At 30.2% G+C, this 26,119-nt stretch overlaps 1 protein-coding gene and 1 pseudogene across 1 annotated transcript; one reads left to right on the top strand and one right to left on the bottom strand.

Moving 5' to 3' along the window:
• Positions 1-7,012: 7,012 nt before the first annotated feature.
• LOC143225222 (C-reactive protein 1.1 pseudogene) lies at positions 7,013-7,672 on the top strand (annotated as a pseudogene).
• A 16,330-nt stretch (positions 7,673-24,002) lies between these two features.
• Positions 24,003-25,518, bottom strand: LOC143238744 (crustacean hyperglycemic hormone 6-like). Its single transcript, XM_076479623.1, has 3 exons — positions 25,472-25,518; positions 24,993-25,204; positions 24,003-24,209 (listed from the first exon to the last, which is right to left on the bottom strand). The coding sequence occupies exons 1-3, from the start codon at positions 25,472-25,474 to the stop codon at positions 24,095-24,097; spliced, it is 330 nt and encodes a 109-aa protein (XP_076335738.1). The 5' UTR covers positions 25,475-25,518; the 3' UTR covers positions 24,003-24,094.
• Positions 25,519-26,119: the final 601 nt, after the last annotated feature.

The following is a 26,119-nucleotide window of genomic DNA, read 5'->3' as shown; positions in this document are numbered from 1 at the left end:
TTAAGTTTCCCTATGACTTGCCTATGTGTCAATATACCAGTCCAGTGTCTCTATTATATTATTTATTTTTGTAGCTATCCCAATCCACTAGTTTTTTTATGTTTATTGGTGCCTTGCAATTTTTCAAACTTAATTTTATTCAACAAATAGTTTTAATTCAAGTTTTTTAGATTCGTTTTTTTCTGTCTCTTTCTTTGAATGATTTTCATAAACCTGCTATATACAACATACTTTTGAACACAGTAGCTGTTTATCCATGCATATGAAAAATTTCAACTTTAGTGCATTATTTCGAACTTTATTATTTCTAAAACGACAATAAATGTATTCTTCAGTAAGAAGTGAGCTTGTAAACGAGTGAGAGTAGCCAAGAAAATAATGTGTTAGTTTAAGCGAAATGTGACAATATGCACTGAGAATTAATTTGCTCGAAGTGAACCTAGACCGTCGATATTCGGTTCTGGACCGGATATGAAACCAAGCATTTTTGTAAGTTCGTTAAAATTATTGTATATAATCTTGTATTTAAATACCATAAATTGGATACATATCCACATTTAATTAACTTATAAATTCAAATTTCCGATTATTTTGAATAGTAATAAATTAACCTGAATTAATCATAAGTCGTAAACTCTTCCGAATAAAACATAATATGTAACCAAAAATAAATGGAAGGCAGATAGTCACCTCCACCAAGTTTTGGTCTATTGTTTTTACAGATAAATAGTGGAATTGACTGCACCATTATAATTAGGAAGGGCTAACGCAGATAGCCCTCGTGTAGCTTTGCGCGAAAATCAAACCAAACCAAAATTTATTTGAATTCCATCTTATGTGATAATTTTGATTTTCAAAGTTTATAGAATTGACATAATCCATGATGTTACTCAAGGCAGAGCAGTATATTCTTACTTTATATTAAATTATCCAATTTACAAACAACACATTTGGATCTTGATGTTTTACTTGGTAATTGATCTTGGCTATAGCAGTGATCCCGGTCGCACTAAACATGCTTCTCCTTTCAGCCGTGGGGCATTATAAAGTGACGGTCAATCCCACAATTCGTTGGTAAAAGAGTAGCTCAAGAGTTGGCGATGGGTGGTGATGACTAGCTACCTTCCCTCTAGTCTTACACTGCTAAATTAGGGACGGCGAGAGCAGATAGCTCTCGAGTAACTTTGCGCGAAATTCAAATAAACAACAACAAAAAAAAAAGCTATAACAGTGAAAACACTCTCGTGTTTCTTTTGCTGCCACCTGTCGGTTTTTCCATACTTTATAACCGATCAGCAAATAATTTCCACCCAATGAAGTTGAAAATATTTTCTTTCACGTTGCACGTCTTTGATCAGGTCAACTATATTACAGTGGTGTTCATACAGTAACACATAACATCTACTTTTATACACGCTACTGTGATAATATTTACTTGTGTGATATGAACTTGACAGAATTTATCCTGATAGTTGACAGTCGCGTACACATATACTTATATGTGTACCCATATTGAACCAAGGAATGTTGAACTCGTTTCCAAGGATTTGCACTTTTAAATTTTATTTCCTTTCGCTTAGATACCATACAGTTCTCTTTCATCATTCTGGCTATACTTCCGAGATAAGACAGTTGACTTTTCCACTTTTTTTAAGAATATAATGAATGCAGTGGATTAAACATTTTTACTGGCAAAAATCAATATTTGAAAGATAAACACTCTAAAAGGATTCCTTAAAGAAAAAACACATTTACATCTCAAATGGCTAAATATCTCTAAAGAAGTTTTTATTAACAAAACATCGTTCTTTATGAAATATTATTCTGTTAAATATTATCATCTTCATGAGACTGCATATTCTGTGATATGAGATTATACAGTTCATAGCAATCTACGGCATTGGACTAAGCCCTTTGTGATATGGAACTACGAGTTTCGCTACATGGGAACAAACATACTGTTCAACAGATGTGAAAAGTTATGTAACTTATTCTCCTGTAGATAGTGTTATTTAAATCTTGTAGAAAATCTAAGAGTATATTATACAGGTATCATTTCAAGGATCGCGTGTGGTCTAGTGGTTAGTGTACACAAACTGTGCATCGGAGGATTGATTGTACGAGTCTCTTTACCACACAACCACTTGACTAACTTTGAGTTTATGGATGTGCTATAAGATTAATGGTCAAATCCTATTTGATTAAACAACAGTAATTTAAGAGTTCAACAAATACAATTGGCTAGCTGCTTTAACTCTAGAGGGAACGTGTATGAAATTCTGAAAGAAACAAAACTGATCTGATAATCACCAAGAATGATTTTATTTAATTGATCTGATTGGCTAACTTATTTTATTGCTTCGGCAAAGTTCGTTGAGAATTCATTACACAACTCTTCAAACTGTCCGGCAACACATCAGTTAAAATTTACTGAAATGGAACAATTGTTAAAAAAGACATTTATATTATTAAACAAAATTCAGCAGAATATTATTTTCACAACCATTTGTTAAAATCAAAGTACAGTTTAATTGCTTCAAAGTTGATACATTCTATGTTGCAGTATATACAATTCGTTATTATAAGTATAGAATACAAAAGAGAATCACAAGCTGTTTATATAAGAATAACTTAACCCAAACCTCCAGAATGATGTTTTCGTAGATTTAAGTAAAACAATTAGACAAGGAGAAACAACACTGGTTGAGAGTTAAATCTATAGTTTTTTAGCTATAATAATGTTAACTTTATTTGATGTAATATTACTTTGCTGGTTTCTTGCTTACTTCATTTTTTGTAGAACAGTATTGAGTCTACGAACACACAACGCTGAAATAGAAAGTTCGATTCTTCAAAGTAGACACAATTGACAGTCTTAGATAGTTTTGTTTTGAAACAAAAAACATCCGTTTTTAATAACAACATTCTTTACGAACTTTGACATGGTTGTTTCTAATCTTGTGTAAATTTACCTTCTTCTCGAAGACTAAAAATCCTGGTTGAGTCACTTGAACCAAAATAAAATAACCATTTTTATTGATTTTGTTTTGAAATTGGAAAATAAAATTACTCAATTAGAAATATTTCTGCTAAACAAATTTCTGTAAAATTGGCATTTAAATAAATACACTGATCCTTAACCATTACTGGGTTTATACGAGTTTAAACTTCGTAATGGAAGTTTAATATCTTAAGGTGAGATGATGAGCCTTCTTAATATTCATTAAAGTGGTAATATTCTAGTTTAATTGTCAAGGTGATTTTTAATTTTTAGAAACTGCTATCTAAGAACTAAGCCTGAATATAGCTGAACAGCTACACAGAAATGCGAGAACAGTTGACTAAAGAAATGGATTTCGTAAAATTGAGGTTGACACAGTACATCTATTTTACATTCTAGAAATAATTTGCAAGTGGTTAAAGAAAATAAAAAATAAAATAAAAGTAGAAAATGCGGAAAAAGAAACATTTACATTTTTATTATACATTTGTAGTTCTCTTACATGTGAGTAACACTAGTTTAATGTGGATGACCCAGGAATATAAGCATAACTTTTGGTATATATAGATTCTTTTATATAAACAAAAATACCACTTCTAGCTGATTTTTAGTTACTGCCACACAAACCAGTGCAGCATTTTTATACGTATAAAAAAAATTCACAAACGTATGAGATGCTTTAATTAGATAAAAAGATGATATTGACACTACCTTCGAGGTCTAGGTCACAAGAGATGATATTTCTGCAATAATGAGAAAATATAATAAAGTTAATATAATGGTACTACCAGTGTAATCTGTGCATATTTCATTATGTGACATTTTCTGTAATGTCTAGTTTATTTTTGATTCAGAAGTTCTACCAAACTTTAATTATCGAGATCTCTAGATGTAACACAAATTCACTGGATTCACTCCTCTTTGACCATTCTGTGCTCTGTATTATTCTTTCTTGGAAACGGCTGTAAGAGTGGCTAAGTAGCAGTAAAGAAAGACATCCCTAATATGTTGAACTGTTTCACCAGAAAATGTTTATTTGAAGGTTTCTTATAGTTGTTTGTCACCGTTTGAGTATGAATCTCTATTTTCTTCTATCCCATTTTTAGAAACAAATAACATCGAACAAAAACTACCTCTAGGAATCTCTGTATATTATTCATTAACTTCTAATTATTAAGATTTTGATATTACATATTTACCGCCGAACATGAAGCTTAACCAATAGTAACATGTTTATTCCTTCTATATTTTACAATTGATAGCTAAATTAGAATACCATTAGACTCTAATTACATAAAGATCTATAGTTGTTTTATGACTTATAGAATATTAAACTAATTTCTCTTATTACTTTTGTTTAGTCGACAAATTTATCTACCAGGTGATGATATCGAGAATAATGTTTCATTTCTCGTTATTTCTATTACAGTTACTAGTACTACAGTAAACGTTAGAATTTAAAAATATATCTTCCGTTTTAAATTAAAAATCAGCCATTTGCAGTGAGAAAGATAGTCGTATTACACGTGGATCAAACAATATATTAGAAATTTATAATTATATTTTGTAAGTTATGTTATCTGTGTTTCATTTTTTGTATCATAACGACTTAATAACATCTCTTACGAAACGTGGTATTATGTATTCAAACATCATTTAGCAAGTGGTGGATAAAAACTGATACATTTGTTAAGATGTATATGATTATTTTCTGTTATATTTAAAAAAATAGAAAATTATTTTATTTTGAAATTGTATATGATGTGTTCTGCGTTCTTTGCTGGATTTCAATTTCACATTTTTTTAGCTGTAGTTTATTCCTCGAACTGTGATAAAGATTGTTTGTTTTTTTTTTTTTTAATTTCGCGCACAAGGGCCACCTGCATTAGCCGTCCCTAAGTTCGCAGTGTAAGACTTGAGGAAAGACAGCTAGTCATCACCACCCACCAGGAACTCTTGGGCTACTATTTTACCAACGACGGAGATTCAAACCCCCGACCCTCAGATTACGAGTCGAACACATTAACCCACCTAGCCATGTCGTGCCACAATTACAAGGAAATAATAATACGGCCGTTATTATGTAATCAGCATTTCATCTCTTTTTTACATCCCGTAATACCGTTAATATTAAATTAAAAAAACAACACCCCAACATTGTTAAAACGAATATATAACAACAGCTTCAGGATTGTTTCAAACTAACAACACCCCGGATTTACAACGCTAAAATCAGGGGTTCAATTCCCCTCGGTGGGCTGAGCAGATAGCTCGATGTGGCCTTGCTATACGAAAAACAAACAAACAAATCAAATTAATAGAAATAAGTACTCAAAGAAGTTTTAAAATTTTTCTTCCTCTTCTCCATTTTGTTAAAGTGAAAACGTAGAAAAACTAGAAGGATCACTCGAAAAATAATATTTACGTTGGTAGACAGTAATGTGAAATGAAACACCACACTCGAGGGAATGCATTTTTATAATTTTGTTTAAATGTATCTTTTTTTTATAATAATTTTATTGGTTAATTACTATTCACTGCTAATAAAAAATGTTTAATTTAGAAATTACAATTAGGTGAATGAATATCAGAATTAATGGTTTATTTGTTTCTTTTTTTAATTTAATCCAAAACTACACGAGGGATAACTGCTCTACACGTCTTTAATTTAGCAGTGTAGATTAGTGTGTGTTTTTCTTATACAAAGCCACATCGGGCTATCTCCCGAATCTACCAAGTAAGACTAGTCATCACCACTCATAGGCAACTCTTCGGCTACTCTTTTATCAACTAATAGTTGTACTGACAGTCACATATTAACGCCCCCAAGGCTAAAAGGACGAGCATGTTTGCAAAGGCAAATCGAACCCGCGACCCTCGGATTACGAATCAAGCACCTAAACCACCTCATCATACCGGGACTCAGTATCATGGGAGTGGCGAAGAGTTTCAAAACACGGTATCTGTCTTAATACATTCTTGTGACAGCTGGGGCCTAAATTCCTACTTGAGTGGATCCAATGAAGGAAGTATGAAAACAACAATGAGATATTCGAGCTTTGTATGAGAATGTGTCAATAAAACTGATACTTTCTACTGATGGCTCTTGATGGAATCCCATATTTAATGAAATATTTTATTGTTAATAAACTTTAAAATAATAACCAATAACAAAAAAGATATCTTCACTCAAAGCGTTTTATATGTATAAAAACGGTCAAGATTAAATATTCAGACATATGTACGTACACACACACATATTTTTAAATATAAAATACGTATTAATATATATAAAAATATTAAAATGTACTTTATGTTGGCTGAAGTTTCATGTTCATTATTAAACACAAAGCTACCGATGCTAGGTTTCTAACAGTATAATTTCACAAATATAACGCTGTAACTGACTACCACTTCAGTTTTCATTTGTTCCTTTGGTTTAGAAGGGTTTTATCTTGTGGGGCAGATTTGTTAAACCCATTTGTTCTTGTTATGATGTTAGTATGACTTGCCTTCCTATTTTTAGTTTTATTCAATTTATATTTGTATGTTACTTGAAGCTCATCGGGCAATATGTATGTCATGTTTCCTTCCGTTTTTGGGTCTAGCATCAAAGGTGGATAAAGTACTCTACTCTTAACCAAAAACACTATTCAATCACGTATAAAATATATTGAAAGTTCCGCTTCATCAATACACCATTCAATAATTCAAGATTCATCACTGAAGATAAATGCCTGTCTTGTCAGTTTTATTGCGTTATTTTTTTTCCTTTTGAATTACTACACTAGATAAGAATTCAAAAGAATCATATTGCTGCTCTATACTCTAAAAACAGTAATAAAAGTTTTTTTGATGGATAAAAACAGAACAGCAATGAATTTAGAAGTCTGTGTTTGGTTGTTTTCTTATTCATTTATCATTTTATTATAGAAATCGTGCAACTATTCAGTCCTATAACTCGTTGAGTTTGTCGTATGCTTTGGAAGAAGGAGAAACTAGCAGTAATTTATTCCTTCTTCAGCCAGTTATTTTCCTCGTTTGGTGATGGATGGTACTTTAACAAGTCCTCAGGAATTAACCTTCTGTTCTTGGTTCAAAGTTCATCGTTTAAATAGAAGACTCCATGTATTTTCATATGCCCTAGATGCAACGAATAATGAGAATCTAACTAATCAGGAAACAAGGAATATTATAAGTTTAATTATCAGTGGTAAAACACAGATAAATATTGAGTGTCCCTCTGACTTAGAGGTTGGAAAATGGCATCAAGTTTGCTACGTGTAGTCTTCCTGGGAAAGAAGCTCATCTCTGATGATCAATGGTTATCGTTGCTATGGCAATATACTGAGGTAACTAAGGGTAAAACAGTTCAAGAAGGAGATACAGTTGTTTTTGGAGAAGATCAGGGTACAGTTGTTGGTGTATTTGATGGTTCTCAAAATATGGAAGGAGAGCTGAGTGAACTGAATATGTGGAATTCAGCACGAGGCAGAAAGCAAACATTACACCCAAGTAAATGTGCTGATGAGAGATATCTGTACAAAAACATAATTCAGTGTGAAGAGACATTTTATGTTTAATGACGGGGTTGCTGTTTTCATAATGAAATTTGTGCTTAGACATTATGTAACAATACATTTATATTTGTGTAGAACCACAAGTTTGTAAGAACTATATGTTATATGCAAAACTTTTTTAAAGTTAAGCTTACCATAACTTTGTTACTCGCTTGCACTTTTTCATCGTAATCTTCAATGTTCTGATTATGTATGTTTTATGGTGTGTGTTTTAACATTGCAAATTGTATATGCCTTTATAGACGAGCCATTAAAACGTTTTACTACAAGAGCAAGACTTAGCTCATATTTGGCCTATTTCATATTTGTTTAGATAAACCTTCACTATAGAGAGTTGCAGTGACCATGTTGAGTTTTCTAACAGTACCATCACCTGTATTTTTGATTTAGTATTTGACCTCCATGTAATTGTCAAGTTCTAAATATAAAACTATTTTTATTGACTCGGATGTTTCGTACGTGAATGTTAAAACCAATCTCTTTACCAAAAAATAAATAAATTTATCTTTTATAAATCAATATACCCAATAAGAAGTGTCAAAATTTACTCATGTCTTAGTTTCAACTTCAGAAAACCTTAACAATCTATCGAGAACTTTCGACATATTTTAACCAAATTTTATATAAAAGTGTGTAATAAAAGAATAGAGAAAGTAATATACATTAATAAATTTGTTTGTAATCAGTAAGACTCAGTGAAGGTTTAATGTTTTAATGTTTTGATATTGAGTGTAACTGAACTGTGATAAATCGGTTTTCGTAACTTACATATATACAGATGTCTATATAGCAAACCACTATTAAGGTAGCATTTCATGGTGTGAAATTTTACACACAAAAAAAATACAGAAACATATACGCAGAAGTTTCTCTATAATTAGGTACACAGTCACGTAATGGGCTATCTGTGGTCTGTCCATCACGGGTATACAAACCTGATTTCTAGCGTTGTAAGTCTGCAGACATGCCGCTGTAACACTGATGAGCAACTTCAAAATAAATTATATATGAAGATTACCTTTGTATGGAAAGAATAAAAAATGCATAACAATTTTATCAGACGGTAACTTCTTCTAGTTGACTCATGACTACCTTAATATTCTGATCATTTATAATTAAAAGTAGATTCCATTTCTATGCATTGATAGCTGAAAAGAAACTTGACACATTTTATTATACTGATCTTTTTTTTTAAATCAGAATAATTTTCAATTAACACACATTCACACAAGTATCATTTCTTTAGTATGAATTAACAGAAGATGGTGTATTCTTCAGCTACGACCTCTGGATGGTGAAATATTTATTGTTTAGAGGGGTGCATGCAGTAAATGACAGAATTACTAAATCTGACAGTCAAATAATACAAACTTCTATCAGTTTTACATTGTTTTTCAAATAAAACTTCTTCATAAATTCAAAACACATCCTTTCATACGACAGTCATAAACTGTGGTCACAATTATTATTTGATGTTTTTGTTCATCGGAATCCGGTCCATGTTTTAAATCAGGTAGGGTGAGGTTGAGTGTTGACCTGTTCCTTCTTGGAATTATTATTTTGTTTGAACTGTTAATGAATCATAGGGAATTACCTTTGTTAAGTTGTTGCATGGTGTGTTATATTTTGTCTGATGTCCAAAGTTTTAATTAATATATCCTCTCCGTGCCATGCCCAATTCCTAAATAATAACAACTCGGATATTTTTCTTAGCTTCACTCACGGATAATCTAAACGTTTCTTACTTATATTTTAAACTGTGAAGCTGTTTTCTTATTAAGGAAGTTTCTTCGTTTTTTTTAACTTCACGCAAAGCTACACGAATGCTATCTGAGCTAGCCGTCGCTAATTTAGCAGTGTAAGACTAGGGTAAGGAAGCTAGTCATCACCACCCACCACCAACTCTTGGGCTACTATTTTACCAACGAATAGTGTGGTTGACCGTCACATTATAACACTCTTACAGCTGAAAGGGCGAGGATATTTGGTGCAACGGTGATTCGAACCCCGACCCTCAGATTAATCCAACTGGCCCTACCTGGCCTATTGAGGTAGTAAAATCTATATTTGCAAATACTAAGAATCAACCCACCAATAACATGCCTATAAGAAGCTTTTTCATTCCCCTCGAAAGTAAAAACGGTATCTAATGTCAATCATATTATGCAATCACAGCTGAAAGGGTGGAATATGTTCAGCAGCATTACGGTTCAAATCTAAGGTTTGCTCCTGTGAGGCCAGGCCCGCCGTTCGAACTCTAAGACTTATTTTAGCTCAAGTATAAGGATAAAACACCGCATGCCTTGCATACCTTTTTAAAATGTAGAAACACGTATAATCTTAGAACCAGAAGAAGAAACAATAAATTTTATGTATTGCATGGTTATAAGTTTAAAGATGTTTATACAGAGCTAAATATTTCAAGAACTGTATTTATAAAATTACAGAAACATTATATCTAAAAATAAATTATTTGAAATTAAATATATAGAATTAAAGAAGTGATATTTATGTGTTTAAAATAAATATGTATAAAGACTAAAAATCATGATTTCTCCAAATAATGTAAAATATAAACGTGTTCAACATTTGCAACATAAACGCTTTGTGTTTTTTTACTACTTTGTCTTTAAATGTTAATTTGCATTGAATTATTGTCAAAACGGTTTTTATATTTTCTCTCTATAAAGTCTTTGATAACTTTTGGAGGTAATAGATAGGCTTCCATATGAATGACGATTTTGATAATAATTATTTGTTTATATTAAAAGTATTTTTCAGGGAAGTAATACATGGGAAAAATTTTCGGACTCTGCTCTTTAATTAAGTTCAACTGAGGCCTGGCATGACCCGTTGGTCAGAGCATTTGATTCGTACTTCGAGGGTCAAACATGCTCACCCTATTAGCTGTTGGAGACGTTACAAAGTAACTGTCAGTTCATTATTCATTGATAAAAGAGTAGCACAAGGGTTAGAGGTGGGTTATGATGACCATCTGCTTTCGCTCTAGTCTTACACTACTTAATTAGAGATACCTTGAACACATAGCCTTTATTATTTTTGTGCGAAAGTAAAAACAAACAGACACAATACATTGAAGCAAAATTATATAAGACACAGAATTTAAAATCTTAATACGTGTTACTGATATAAATTATGATGTTGTTTATGTAATAAAAGAATTAGTATGCACTTGTGTACATGCAGATTCTGAAGACTTCTTTAGAATATTTTACTTGCACATGCTGAATGTTTCAATAGAATATTGCACTTAAACATTCTGAAGATTTCAATAGAATATTATACTTGCAGATCCGAAAGGTTTCTCTGTTGGTAAGATTATTGAAGTTCTCCTGTATAAAATTTTGTTGCATTACATAGTTTATACAGACACGTTTTATAAGTTTGAAGTAATAGCTCTGAACAGAATGCTTGGGTGGAAAAAATTTGCAAATGTTTCAAATCTGCAGTCGCTCAAATTTGAACATAGATACCTTCATTGGTAACTGGATCTAGAAGTAATTACATACAACTTCTAGCTTACTTTCTTTAAGTTTGTTCTGGTATATCAGTTTATCACGTACTGGAAATTCATCAGAATTTTCCACTTTCTTTAATCATAGTGAACCTACTATAAAAAATAGTAATAGTAGTTTCACAATAGCCTATAGATAAAATTATGGTACAATATACTATTATTATAGTTTTAAAATAACACACTGTAATGGCAGTGGTACTACCACGCAGATCTGTGTGATAAGTGAGAGTACAAACACATTAACGAAATTTTACGATAAAAAAATTGTTGCAAATACAGGTGAAGCCTTGTTTCCGTAAATTATATATTTGTATAACTGGACGTATTTTGAATCTGCATACTACATGAAGCGGATATGAAATTGATATGAAAAATTAAGTTATTTTATTAATAAGAATTAAAACATTTATGTATAAGTTACTTTTCTATTCACATTAACATTAACTGGGAGACGATAATATTAACCATAGTATATTTCACAAACTTAAAGCCACCCATTGACTCAGCGGTACGGCTGCGGACTTACAACACTAAAAATCGAGGTTCGATGCCCGTGCTGGGCAGAGCATAGATAGTCCATTGTGTAGCTTTGGGCTAATTCAAACAAATAATCATGAAGGGAAATATCTCGTAAACGTTGATATCGAATTAAAATTCTTTATTTACTTGCGATACTAAACATACGTTTTATTGAATTTCATCACAATCTAAATAAAATAATATTTCCATAATCTGCAACAAACAACCAATATGCTCAGAAAGAAATTCAGAATTAAAAACGACAGAAATATACAACTCAGAAACATCACCAGTGTCATCTGTCGGTTAACTTTACAAGTACAACTTGAAACTTTATTATAAATAAATATGAATATTTTAAATAATTTGTTTTGAAGAAATAGTGTAAACTAATATTTTCTTTACATCTCACAGTATACTTCTGCACATTAAAGTAACACATAGTATCGATTTTCTGGAAGGAGTTATGCTTAAGAAATTTGATTAAATTGTATAATATTCTGATACAAATTTCTGTCCTATTAGTGAATGTTAAAATCGCTGAAAGAGGGTTTCTGAAAAATGCATTTTTAGTCTCAATACGAAAAAATATTCCACTAGTCACCTTTTAAAAAACGAAAACATTTTATTAACAATATCAAGAAAAACTGTGCTGAAACAGTTTTTATCCTGATGGTTGTGTTTTTTTTTGTGTTCAGTAATTAGAAAACACAACTGTAAAAATAAACCACAAGTGTATATTGTGTTTTAGATTGGAGTTGTCTTTTTTATAAATCATGTAAAGAATTAGAAGTCGATTTGAAAATTCGTCTCATAAAGGCTCAGTAAAGATGGGAAGTTTGTGACAAGAAGCAAGAACTGTTACTTTGACTACAAGTTTACTTTATTTTGTATAACAAACTATATGTATATGTTGTAAAACATTATCTCATTTTTAAGTTATTGTTGTTATTGTATCATGGAACGTTTCTTGTTTCAGTATTTAAATGTTCTTTATATCACATAGCTGGTGCTGTAAGTATTCTAAATTTCTTTTTAAGTCATGTTAGTTATTCTGTGTGTCTCTTGGGTTATTATTGGAGGTACTGATCACATGGCTCTAAGTTCGAGCAACAGTGTATTACAGAATGCACTTCTATTTATCATTTCTGAAGTTTATAACTATTACAGTCGATCTTGCTATTCTGTTTAGAGTATGTAGATTATTGGTGGGTATTTCTTATTGTTTGTCCGTAGTTATAAATTAGGAATGCTGTGCCTAAATATAGTAAACTTCAGATCACTTCTTGAATATTATAAATCCAGAAATCCCAAGTTCATAAAATATGTTTATTATTTCTAACTTTTCAATGAGAAGAATTATATTTAATGTGATCATGACCAAACATTTTATGGTATATCTGGGATGTTTGTAATCTCATATTGATGGTGTTGTCAACTAACAATAAATATTAATGGCAGGAATAATACAAGTTACTAATTTCCAAGACAATAGTCCCAACTGTCACATTATTTAATCCAAAATATACTACACTCTTAAGGTGTTATGTCAACCCGTCTCATGCCTTTTTATAAATTTAATTATTATAAAATTTTAATGAAGATAAAAACCAAAACTTAATTTTATTCAAAATATAAATGATGTGTCAAATTTCTCTACATCGTAGGCATTTACACTGGGACTCTTAACTATGATTTGTTTGTCTGTTTTTTTAATACTAATAAATGTACACATCTCATACCAGTGTGTTGTCCATATTATGTGAGCATGCGCTGTAGGTTCCACATAAGAAAACCAAAACAAATGTTTTTCTCATGCAATGATACGAGGCTTCATTTTTATTTATTCATTAAGCTTGTTCTAAACATAAATACTTTAATTATGAGCCACACTGTATACATTTGAAAAAAAAATTGTTTTGAAAATAAGTAAATATTTTACTAAAGAATTTCTTACTATGCATTTTACTTACATTGTGTCAAGTGACTGTCGATGGTTACTGTGGTACTTACAGTTTTTTTTAAACTCCTGTGTCTGATCACTTTATATGTTCGTGTTTTATAGATTATATTTTATCGTCTTTGATATTGGATTCTGTTTCAGTAGCAGAACTTATCCTTTATCCCCTTTGCTTCTTAAGAGACAAACTGGAATGAACAAATAGTTAAGGTGCTAGACTCATATCAAATATGCTAACGTTTTATGCCGTCGAAGTGTTATAATTTGACGTTCAGTTTCATTATTTGTTGGAATAAAGGTATTCAAAAAGATGGGTGGTAATCACTAGCTGCTTTCTTCCGAGTCTTTCATTATTAACTTAGTGTTGTACGAAATACAAATCAAATATACGAAAGAATCCTAAGAATAAGATAAATTAGTTTTTCGCAAAATGAAAACTTTCCTTTCAATGAAATCCTTTAAATTAAGTAAATATTATTTACAAACTGAGTTTTAATGAACCAATAAGAAATATTTTAAGTAGTTTAACACTAAGATATGTTGTACATGTAGAAAATCTCACCTTTTTAAAACTGAATTTGCGTTTCTTCGTTTTATTTTCACTTACTTATTTGAAATAGTTTCAAAAACACCTAGAAATTCTTAAATTACAAAAAAATATTATTTTTTCACTTATAAAAGTTTACACATTTTGTTATTTGAACATGGTGGTATTAAAACTTGGGATATATCTTAACTTTAACCGATTTTATCAACACGAATCAGAAACAGCTAATTCTGTCGTTATTCGAGTACGTACAAACGTATAATTCATTGTATTATAGAATAAAACGGTAAATCTTTTACATTTCACATAATGTTTATATTTTAAATCCAGTGGCACACTACAACTTTAGATAAGCTATAGTAAATATTAAATTTAAAACATATGATTATTTGAAGGTTTAAATCTTTGTGCTAAATAGATTTAGTACCAGTAAATACATGTGTGTAGTAAAAATTATAATAAAAATGTATTATAATTTACTTGTTGAGCTTATATTTCAATATTGTTTTCTCCCATATCAACCACTATCTTGTTTCCGTAAAATCTTCAGTCAGATTGAGTATCTTTCAGTGAATCAAAACCGTTATCTGTTTCAGTGAATACAAACAGTCAAAAGCTTTTCCAAACTTGCGGTCATGCTTTGTATATTTTCTAAAACTAAAGTATTTCGAACTTATTTATTGTATTGAATATCAAAACATGTGACTGAAGTCAAGATTAAGCTGAAAGAGGCCAAGTAAATGTATGAACTATACACAATTAGTAAGAAAAACTCCCTTCTGCACACAGAAGTACCAAGAATAGTCGCTATACATATTTTAAACTCAACTGATTTACAAAACTAAATATGGAAATAAATGTCCTTTTTGGCACAAATTATTTGATAAATAGTAACATTGTTTTTTATTCACTAATTGTATCTTCTGTGTCTAAAAAAAATAATACATGATGTAACTAAAGTGAACTTTTCACTGATTGTTCACTATTTTAAATTTTACATAGTGCCTTGGAATGAAGATAATTTGTATGAAAGCTTATCCAACACTTACTACACTGTCTGTATGTGTGTAACTACGTGATAAAGTTTGTATTTCCTAACACTCAAAGTTTATCGAGCATGATATCACAACTCACACTGTTTGAAATATTTCCTAGTAACCAGTAATCTTGATAACAAACACTATAAAGGTCTTTTGAAAAAGAAATGTTAATCTTCAAATGATGTTCAATTAAAAATTTAAAAATAAAAATTTAATCGCTCGTGTATTATATCTTGTTGTGGCAAAATTAATTACTACTGAACTTAAAGTACGAATGATATAGAGAATTATCATAAAAATTAAAGAGGTCGTACGTTAAATAAATAACACATCTTGCATCTTACTTCATCTTTTTATGAATAATTGCACCATCACATGACATGAACCTGGTAAGATTCTATATTAAATTTCAAAGTGTGAAAATCAATTGTTGAAAAGATTTTACGTTAAAATTTTGATTTCTAATTTGTATACATATTATCTGAAATTTAGAGATATATTCCTTTGTGCAATGTAATTTCTTGGTTATTTGCTCTTGAACTACTTCTTGTGTATCGTTAAAATATTCAAATTTGTTGAATTATACATATTTAGCATGTTAGTATCCCATAAACTTTAGGAAATAAATTTTATGGAAGGAACATTTCATTTGGTTTATCCTTATAATCTTCTCACATTTCGGGATTGTTTGTTCTAATAAAAATATTAGAAATGATTTTTTTTTTTCTGGTTGAGTCAATGATTATCATATTTCCTCTAAACATTCTAATTTATTACAAGTTACTCCTTAGTTTCCTAGAAAATAACAAAAGAGGTATGCTGGTGTTATACATATGCTTTTGTGAGATTTTATCTGGTTTGTAAGGTCTGAAGTTTACTTTCTCAAAATCAAATCAAATCGTTTTTGTTCGACATTTTTTCTTTCTGCTACATAAAAGATATGTGTAAAACCATATTGTTAATCGCTCTGGCTGGACTTTGTTCTATTTGAGAAAAAATGAAGAAACAATGTGTTTTGCACAGCTAAAAGACGTTTGAAAGTAACAGCTCAAAAACGGTTATTTTTACTGATTCACTAAAATAATATTTCCAGACATACTTCTCTTTCAACCTTAATAGACCCGCAACAGCTTTAGGATTGAATGGTATTCACACTATTCCGTTATAACAACAAACTGGTAAAGACAATGGATTGACCTTTTAAACTGGATGATGAGAAAACATCATCCTTTTCGAGTAACTTAATTATAAGCATTATTTATGGAGTGGTGGTATGTTTCTATCCAACGTTTACTTTAGCGATCAGTGTTTTGTAGACAAATTTTTAAAATATATATTTAGAATAAGATGTTTAAAATCCTGTTGCTATATTTTTTTCATTTATATTCAAATGGAAAAATAGTTCAGTTAACTTATTATGACAAAATTAAATTAAATACCAACATGATTGTATGAAAGTTCCTCACATGCTTTAAATAACTGAATCAGAAGACATGCATCACAACACAAAGTAAACACATGAGATTTACTCTTTAATATTTTTTAGAAGTTTAATGCGTAATACAATGAAATATTTAACGGACTAAAATCATAAGACGCACATTACTTTGTGAGTACTTCGTTAATAAAAACATACATGATGGTACATAACAGACTGAATGTAGATCATTTTTTACAGAAAGTGAGTTCTTTTGTCTAATTAACATGTTATAAAAAGTATGGTCACCACAAACGTGTGTAAATCGTACTTGAAGGTTCCGTTTTATTGTAGCTTATTGTGGTCGTTTAGTAAGATAGATATCAGAGACTAGTACAAATTGTACAAACACCTTTAGTTATTTATTCGCAATTGAATCGTGCTATATGAGTAAGGCCCAATAAAAAAGGTGAATAGAAACACATACACACACACACACACACACATATATATATATTGGGATTATCATACACTTGTAAGATATACTGTTAAAACTGTACACTTCAAAATGTAATCTGAAGTTAAAAAGGAAACTGCCGAGTATTTGTTACTTTGTACCTAGATTGTTAATATCAAACCATATCTGTCCTTAAATTAGAACTGTTAACAAAATGAAAAAAAACCCTAAACATCAGCCCTTTAACTAAGTGTAGCCACTCCGTAACCCAATGACATAATTGGTGTTTACACATGTAAGTCTTTCTCTTACAAAGGTGCAAAGTGAGCTCAACGTAATCTTCCTATTCGAATCTATCACTTTTTTACCGCATCTCAACATGCTATCGCTATATTCCTACCATCACAATCGAAAATGATTAAGAGAGAAAATGTTTCATTTAATTACATTATAATTTAAATGTTTCATCTTATAAACCATTCTTAATAATTCTTTCTGTCACCTGTTACTTAATACAATAGACACTTTTCGCTATGCAATAAGACAAGAGTAGTCTGAGTTCAGAAGGAGAATGTTTGTGATAGATTTACTATTTGATGTTTGTTTCATTTAAGTTTTATTTATAAATGTATATAAATTATGCCATTACATTTGTATTGTGAAGTTCCTGTCTATACGTTAAAGCTATAGAAGATTATCGAGTGTAAAATTCAACAATATATATATGCACGTAGACACTATTGTATTGTCAGTAAAGTTGTGCGTGATAAAGTTTCCAAAACTACCATCTCTCATGTAAAGGTAACCAACGTAACGCGGCAAGAGACGCGGCATTGGTTTGCTGCAATTGGTATTGAATAAGCCTTAGAAACTACAACAGTGACAAACGCTTACTTGTCAGGAACGTGAGCTATTTGACCACAAACGTGTATAAATTTCGAACATTTCAGACAATTTAACCTTGGACATGAACATTTTTTGTAAAAACATTATATTATTCCACAAAGAACGCAGAGCAGGTTAGATACCCTTTAGATGAATTGTACCTGTATCGACATGAAATTAACTCGCTCATCGTGAACTCTCCTTGAGATATCAACGAAATCCAGACTAGATAAACGACTGATATTGTTTGTAAATTTGTCAGTCTTTTGAACATAGATCATCGTTTGTTGTAACCGTTTTTGTAAATTGTGTTATGGTTTGTATATTAAAGTATATTTGTTTCAAGAAAGAAAACCGTGTTTATCAATCATGTTAGGAAACATCATAATATATACATATCGACATTTATTTAACTTTTAACTTTAAATTATCATTTTACTGAGTTTTAGGATGCTTGTCATTGTACTTCTTAAAATAATAAACGGGAGGCTTGTTTTACGTTTTTGCGTTTTTATTTCGTCTGAAAGGGTTAATATTTCCAGATTATGTTTTAACAGATTATGAAATATTTATTGTGACTCTTTTTTACAATCATTTGATAGTCCTCTGCTTCATCTCACCATAATTTGTTTCAGTCTTTCAAATATATAAAAGATATATGTACATTTAATCATCCTATTATAACTGTATTATACTTTAAACTAAACATATTTATAATATCTAGTTGTTAGAGTTTTAATTTGTTGGTAATATGAAAAACGAATTTCATTTTACACAAATCTTCAGAAAATATCTTTAAATATTTAATACAGGTTCTCTCTGTCTATCTGCACGACTCAAGTGATCTAAAGGTATGTAGCTGTAAATGTGCTGGTCTCTCTCCGTACTTTCTATAACATATGCTGACAGCTACTACGTGTGAGCCATCAAGTGTACTAGGCTAGTTACAACAAATGTTTATACTTCTGTATGAGGCCATGGATAGCGGATAAGTCATAACACATGCTATACCGCTGTATCATCTGAATAAGCGACAACACTTTGAGAGAGAGATATGTTCCAAGATCAATGCTGTCATGAGAAACACAGATCCATCTCTATTTCCAAATTTACAAAGCTGAAAAACACGAAATACCTAAAAAATTCCGATCACACGGAACCAACAAAAGCAAGAATCTCATAACCACATAAAAGAGTAGCCGAAGGGTTAGCGGATGGTAGTGACGACTAGTCTTACTCTGCTAAATTGGAAACGGCAAGCGCAAATAGCCCTCCTGTTTCTTTACGCGAAATCAAAAGAAGGAAAGCCTTTCATTTTGATGTTCATTTACCTAATTGTAAGTTCTAAATTAACCAAATTATTTTTCTTAGTAGCAGTGAAGAGTAATAAATAATTAAAATTATTTAAATAAACACATTTAAACCAAACCATTAAAATATATCCCATAAGTGTGGTGTGTTGTTTCAGATTACTGTCTACCAACATAAATATTATTTTTAGTGAGGTTCTTCTTAGTATTCTATGTTTTTACTAGAAGAAGATGCAGAAGAACAAAATTTTAACACTTCTTTCACTACTTTTATCTATTAATGTAAAACAGTCATTTTTTATCATTCTCTTGGGCCTTCTGAATTGGCCAATAAGAAGTTAATTTGATGACAGATAAGTATAAAACCGTAGGATATCTAACTGTCTTCTCATTCGGCATCTTCCACTCACCAAGGTACAGAGTTTGTTAAGTAGAAACCTGTATGGTAAGCTTATTTCTCACTCTCGTTGGTTGTTATGATAATTTAGTAAGCGTGTTATTTTACAAAATTATAATTATTCAGAATTTATTAGAAACCAGTTCACAAAGAACCTCACGATGACCGAAGAAGGTCGAAACGTTCTTCGCTCTTCTCTGTAAAATATTTTCTCAACCCAAACGAGCCGTTTTTGCATATAAATTTCTAGTGGATACAGACCTCAACTTGCAGTCTGTTGGTTGTGATTTGAAATTGCCCTAAACTAACATCCTCGTCCTACATCATTTTCCAAAGGGCTAGCCACCGATGATAAAATATCTATCCTTACAAAATTATTGGCCAACCCCTAATTAGTTAGGACTAAAATCGTAATAGATAAAAATGGGTTGAAAATGGATGAAATCAATGTGTGTTTGGGTAACCCGTAAAGGTAAAAATAATGTGAAGATTGACGAACAATACTATTAAATTCTACACTAATCATTTGTGCTTATTGTTATAATATTGTATTGGAGCATGAAACAGAACTATATCAACAGATACAAGTAAAGTTAGTTTTGTGGAGATAATGTAAGACAATTTTCCATTCTTCTCATAAATAATACATTTCTATTATTTTTTCGGAGATTCTATACTTCTTTCGTGAAATATTAAAATAAAATTAAGAAAATGTTTCATATATAATAATAATAAAGAAAATATTTGAGAAATGTACCCCATTTTTATACTGTTATAATAAATATTTTTATTATTTATTGATGTTCTACAGAAGAGAAAAGAATAGAATATAAGTGTTGATTATATTCAATCTTTTTATTCAGATCGAACTGCTTCAAGAACGACAATGTTCACCGACTGCATCAAGGTTCTACTTCTTGAGTCTGACAAGTACAGCGCTAACTCCATCTGGAAAGGACGGTTATTTCGCTATAAATCTATTCTTTCACAATTTACAATTTTCATTTTCCGCTGTTCTCTTTAATGATATATGTTATTATTTATTTGAGGATTCCACAATAATATCGTGAAAATGTTCACATATAATTACACTTAAGAATATATTTGAAAAATGTACACTATTCTTATTCTCTTACAAAAAATAATTTTTGTTATTTATTTACGTTTTACAGAAGCGAAAAGAATAGGATATAATAGCTAGATATTCTTGATATTTTTATTCAGATCGAACTGCTTTAAGAAAGACATGTTCACCGACTGCATCAAGGTTCCACTTCTGGAGTCTGAGGAACAACAACTAAATAGCTTGGTGAGAGAATTATTTGGAAAAAGGAACTAGTATCTTCTCCTGAAATGGAATACATTATAAGATAACTTGTAACTTGATCCAAGCTTCTGTTGAATTCATAAAATAAATGAAATATAAATGAAGATATACTTCCAACAAATGTTGGCCGTGTTTTATATAATAAAATCATATGATTTTTATGTTATAAAGTTACAACTTATATTATTATGAAAATAAAGTATCAAAAACAAATATTTTTTTGTATTATAATGTCTTATAAAAACGTTAACAATTTCACAGAACATAGAAACACAGATATAAAAGAACATTTAAACAACTTTAGATTGTCATCAACGAGGAATAAAAGATAAAGTGAAATAAGTTCAAGTTTATGAGAACAGATTTTTAGAAAATAAAAAATACTAAAGTTGCTGATTATCATATTTTTAGTTCCTTCTTTATCTAAACGTTTTAGATCTATTTTTTCCATTGTGCTAATTTAAATGACGCTGTTGTCATATATTCTTTCCAAGAATGTTTAGCTCTGTTGAAAGAATAATAATAAGGACATTTTAGAAATTTAAAGTGTTAAGACGGTCATTATTTAGTAACAACAGTGTTATTCTTTCTATTTATCTTTCTCATAGCAACTACATTACCTGTAATAAACATCAGGTTAATATATAAGAAACGAACACTAGTATATTAACGGTGGGTTTTGTTTATGTTGTTATATTCATTCAACTAACAAATATGTGAAAGTTTAAAGTGCATAACAAATGATATTTAATTTAGAGATTAAAAGTTGTTTCTAAATTTACGCATGATAGGAAATGTTCAAATACGTTTCCATGAATCTATTAAATTTCATCTGCCCTCCACTTCTTAAGGATTAAACATATAATGCCACGTTTACAAATAGATTTTATTAAATTGTTATGATACATTTAATACCAGGTTGGTAATATAATAAATAAAAAATATTTATCAGTTTCAAATTCACTGTTTGATTTATCTTTAGAAATGAATTAGTTTTTCTCAGGTGACGTCTGGTTCTTAACTTGTTACTTCTAGTTTTCTTAAAATTTACCCTTTACTTTAGTACAAGGAATAGGATGAAAGATGACGAAAATTATAATATTATTGTCGATATTCTTACTTTGTAGACAGGTTTTCTTCTAAATATAACTAATAAGGAAGATAAACATCCTATGTTCATAAATAACTTACAGAAGAAAAAGTTATCTAAAGATATTTTATTCGATTCTAATAGTTCCAAAACTTGTACAGAAAAATAAAGATATAAATTCACGGTGTGAAAAACAAGTACAACAAGCATTAAAAAATAAAATTGTTCTTTATTGCTGCTTATCCACTTTTAAAGCTGACCTGCTTGAAGAAATAATTCTGTTTTATACATAAAAATAAGAAATAAACAACATTTATGACAGAAGTTGTCTCAAGTACGTATTAAAGTAGGATGTGAATATAATAATAACCACAAAATCACAGCTTCAAGTCGGTAAAACATCAAACAGGAGTAATTTTTTCCATATGTTTACATTTCTATCAGGCCCTGTGAGTTAAGTAATAGATGAATGATTTGATGACAGAAAAGTATAAAACCCCAACGATATCTAACTATTTTCATATTCTGGTTCACAATCCAGCAATATTCTATAATCAAATTTTAGTGAGTCAATTTTTAATATTTTGGCAGAATTGCACGTTACAGGTTTAAAGAAACCCAAAGTATATTATGCTCTCATTCTAGAGCTCTAAACTTTATATAAATGTTATTTCGTTTATTTGCATATGATAATGACAGTGTATTTATCACCATTTTTGATATTTTCATATTTGAAAGGTAATTCATTTCAAAGGAATAGGTTGCTAAATTTATGTATGCAATTTACGGGAGTAAATTTTTGAAGCCTCTGGGCTAAACTTATTTCTCTGTTTCGTTGTATTTGTGGTGTTATAAGGTTATATTCTGACGTGTTAAAGTTATTTAACTTCTACACTAATATTAAATGTTTTTGATAGCGTATCGTTATAAAAATGTTTAATATTGTCAGTTTTATCGGTTAAAAAGTTCTATATCCATGTGTTTATAGTTTCATTAATATTTTCCTATTTTAATTTATATTTGATGGCATTATATCAGTCCCTATCAAATCCTTTTTAACATCTAAAAATACATCTAATGTGGCTTGATTATTATTAAATTATTTACACAGTTAATACAGTGTAACATTATAAGTCTGATTGATGTTATTTTTTCCATAAGATTACAAAGATAACGTAACAAACTAATGGAGCTAAAATTTCCTGGATTTAATCTGTTTATTTGTTTTATAGATATTACAGTGATTATTGCTTTTTTCCACGTGGCTAGACAGTAGCCAGTTAATAATGACAGATTAACGTTTGTTACGTGTATATTGTTTTTTTATATACTGTTTTTGTAACAGGAAAGAAACACAACAAAATGTAACTTAACAAACGAATCTCGGTAGGATTGGAAGGAGTGTAAAGCATTGAAATGAAGTTATATAAGCTGATCAAGAAATATCAGTCAATAATTAGACAGATGGAGAGAAAATATGGTGACGACGTATGTTTAAACGCACATGAAAGGATAGATTCATAATTTTTTGTGTTAGAGTTAAAGTTAGAGATATATGTATATAATTCACTCATAGAAACCACGAAATACGACATCAAAAGAAAAAATGAATAAGATATTTAATATTGTGTAACTTGTAAAAATATATATACAAAGTACTTCTGAATGTTTTTTAACTTCTAAAATATCTGTGCTCATAAATTTGAACTTTATCTTTTTATTCCTTGTTGATGATAATCTAAAGTTGTTTATTTTTTTAAAATCTGTGTTACTATGCTCTGTGAATTTATTAATATTTTTCAATAAATTACATTGCAAAAAATTTCAATTTTTTGGTACTTTGCTTTCATCGCATGATAGGTGGTAATCTCACAATATAAAGAGAAATTGACTGTAATTTACTTTTATAAAACATAGCCAACAATCCTTAGAAATATATCTTTAAATATGCTGCCTTTATTTCATGAATTGAACAGAAGATTGGATCAAGTTATCAAGCTAACATATTCCATTTCAGCAGAAGATATTACTTCCTTTTTCCAAATAATTCTCCCACCATACTATTTAATTGTTGTTCGTCAGACTCAAGAAGTAGAACCTTGATACAGTCGGTGAACATTTCGTTCTTGAAGCAGTTCGATCTGAACAAAAAGATTTAAGATATTTAACACTTATATCCTTACTCTTTTCTCTTCTGTGAAACATAAATTAATAACAAAATTAATTATTGTAACAGAATAGGGTATATTTCTAACATATCTTCTTTAGTATAATTATATACGAAACATTTTTTTTATTTTATTTTAATCTTTCAAGAATCAAGTACAGAATCTTCAAGGAAATAACAGAAATGTGTTATTTATGAGAACCACAGAAAATTGTAAAATGTGAAACAATAGATTTATATCAACGTAACTTTACCGTTACCGGTGGAGCCTAAGGCTATGGTTCTATTTGAAATTGGAGGTGTAGAGGTTTCTGGAACCTGACATCATCTTGATAAAACTATCTTTACTTACTTTACTGATATATTTTGATATAGTTTTATTATATGTGTCTATGTAATATTAGAAAATCAAGAACACAAGGTTAGTATAAAATTTAAGAGCAAATACTGATCAATTTTCACATTATTTTTATCGTTACAGCTCACACACGTACACGGATTTCATCTATTTCCACCCAGTTTTTATCTCTTTATACTTTAGTCCTAAATAATTTGGTGTTGACCAATATATTTGTAAGGATAGATATTTTATACCTCGGTGGCTAGCCCATTGGAAAACAATATAGGACGAATATGTTAGGTAAGGGCAATTCCAAATCACAACCCCCAGAGTGAAAGTCGAGGGCTGTATCCACTGGTCTTTTTGAGACTCTGTCTAGCTATTAAAGTTCTATAATAACCAGTTCTTAAAAATTACCTGCAGGATTTGTGAATGAGTGGAACCTGGTAAACATTATAACATTCTTCACAGATTCGATTCAACCGAGCAAGCTTGGTACTGTCGTAAGTTCCCATACATCCTTGGTCAGTAAAACCACGTTTTTCACTTAACTGGGAAGAACATGAAGTTGTTAGAAGGAACGTTAATAATACAGCAGATGGAAGTGATAAAAACATGGTCATTGGCATCTGCAAAGAAACGAAATAATGTTTTGTTGAGTTTGAAAGCCTAAAACCTAAGCGTGAGTTATGTTATTGTTTATTAAACTGTTATTAGTGATTCTGCAAAAAAAATAAGCGTTAAGGTTACTGTAACGAGAATATAGAATATCAGTAGATATGTCACCAAAGAGTTTATATCAAATTGGTTTCTAATAAATTCTGAATAATTATAATGTAAAATAACACGCTTATAATACCATCATATCAACCCACGAGAGTGAGAAATAGGCTTACCATACAGATTTCTAGTTAAAGAACACTGTGATGTTGGTGAGTGGAAGATTCTGAATGAGAAGACAGATATCCTAAGCTTTTATATGTATCTGTCATCGGATTAACCTGTTATTGCTCAATTCAAAAGACCCAAGAGAATTATAAAGAAATGGAAGAAAATGTCACCCGAGAAGAAAGTTTCTCTTCTCTGGTCTCTAAATGTCATTATTAAATCATTCACGTCCTAGTTCAATACCATACTTCCCACTAATTCCCAAATGTTTGAAACACCATAATTACATTTCTCGTATCGTTGTGTGAAGAATTGAAGTACTTCTTACTTGGAAACTGCTGTAAGAGTGGCTAAGTAGCAATAAAGAAAGACAACCTTAATATGTAGAACTGTTTTACCAGAAAATTTTTATTTGAGAGTTTCTTATAGTTGTTTGTCACGATTTGAGTGTAAATCTCTATTTTCTTCTATCCCATTTTTAGAAACGAATAGCATCGAACAAGAACTACCTCTGGGAGTCTCTGTGTATTATTTATTTACTTCTTATTATAAAGAGTTTGATATTACATTATTACCGGAGAAGCACGAAGCTTATTCAATAGTAACATGTGTATTTCTTCTATTTTTACAATTGATTATAGCTAAATACCATTAGA

This window comes from Tachypleus tridentatus, chromosome 1 (assembly GCF_004210375.1).
Source record: "Tachypleus tridentatus isolate NWPU-2018 chromosome 1, ASM421037v1, whole genome shotgun sequence".
NCBI classification, from domain to species: Eukaryota; Metazoa; Arthropoda; class Merostomata; order Xiphosura; family Limulidae; genus Tachypleus; species Tachypleus tridentatus.
The sequence above is the reverse complement of the archived record's forward strand: the minus strand, read 5'-3'. Positions and strand labels throughout refer to the sequence as shown.